Source organism: Vigna angularis, chromosome 6 (assembly GCF_016808095.1).
Source record: "Vigna angularis cultivar LongXiaoDou No.4 chromosome 6, ASM1680809v1, whole genome shotgun sequence".
NCBI lineage: Eukaryota > Viridiplantae > Streptophyta > Magnoliopsida > Fabales > Fabaceae > Vigna > Vigna angularis.
In genome coordinates this window covers 35,961,218-35,962,449 of record NC_068975.1, presented here as the reverse complement: position 1 = coordinate 35,962,449, position 1,232 = coordinate 35,961,218, and the positions used below count along the sequence as shown (strand labels likewise).

Here is a 1,232-nt window from a genome sequence, read left to right as displayed (position 1 = left end):
CATAGGTACCTCACGGCATCTTCTTGCTTTCGTTGTTTTTTACCTTTTCGTGTTTGGATTTGGCAAGGATGCTCCAAAACCCAAGAAAGTACCAAATTTTTATGTCTCTCGAAAGAGAGGAAAATGCTAATTCCATGAGTCATTGTTAAGACCATCTTGTACCTTCGTTTGTCACACTGCAGAGGTTCCCACGCACCTTCCACGAAAGACTAACCCCTTTAGACAACAAATCTCCCTCCAATTTCTGCATCAAAAAAATACTCTTCTCCCTTTATTATTAATTTTATTCAAAACTACAAAACTCTCCTACAATAATAACTTAATGACAAAAAATGTTTAAAAGATAATATATCATCAATACTTATGTTATAATCATAGACATTATTTATGACACCCATCGATTTCTCTTTCATTCTTTTTTGTCCTACTAATCAATCAAGATGAGATGTAGATTTAAAATTTTCCTTTACAAAAACCTCGAGTACTTGAATTGTCAACTTCTAAGAACACGACCATCACTCCTTCCTCCAACATTTTCTTCCATTTCTTCCATCATTCATCTGTCTATATAAATGCGCATACCCATATTAACAACTTCCCCACAACAAAAGTTTCTCCCTTTGGTCTCACTATACAACACAACCCCATTAATTTCTTTCTTTTTTGTCACGAGTGTTGCATTGAGGAAGTAAAAGCAGCGAAAGCAGCAATGGGATCCAGGAAGAACCCGGTTGTTTTTGAGGACTACTTCCCTGCAATGATGGAGAAGCTGGGAACCGATGGGTTCATGAAGGAGCTGACGAACGGTTTTCAGCTGTTGATGGACGGAGAGAAGAAGGTGATAACGTTTGAGAGCTTGAAGAGAAACTCTGCATTGCTTGGGTTGGAAGGGATGAATGATGATGAGATAAGGTGCATGCTAAGAGAAGGTGATCTTGATGGTGATGGAGCACTCGATGAGATGGAATTCTGCACTCTGATGTTCAGGTTGAGCCCTGCTTTGATGAACAATTCCAAGGAACTTTTGGAGGAAGCCATTTTCCCTTCTCATTAGTTTCTTCTTCTCTCACACAGCTCCTTTGCTTTTCTTTTTTCTTCTTTTCTTCTTCTTTTTTACTTTCTTTTTCTTTTTATGGAGCTGTTTGTGTTTGTAATTGGGATTTGTGGTTAACTAGTTGAATGAACTTTTCTTATTCAACAATGTCACCACTCGATAAGTTATTACTATTACT

At 37.6% G+C, this 1,232-nt stretch overlaps 1 protein-coding gene across 1 annotated transcript; it reads left to right on the top strand.

The window, feature by feature from the left end:
* Window positions 1–518: 518 nt before the first annotated feature.
* On the top strand, window positions 519–1,232 carry LOC108342646 (calcium-binding protein KRP1). Its single transcript, XM_017580440.2, has one exon. The coding sequence runs from the start codon at window positions 710–712 to the stop codon at window positions 1,052–1,054; it is 345 nt and encodes a 114-aa protein (XP_017435929.1). The 5' UTR covers window positions 519–709; the 3' UTR covers window positions 1,055–1,232.

What these genes read in the sequence shown, in the direction of transcription:
- LOC108342646 (XM_017580440.2), top strand. Translation starts at nt 710, where the DNA reads ATGGGATCCAGGAAGAACCCGGTTGTTTTTGAGGACTACTTCCCTGCA.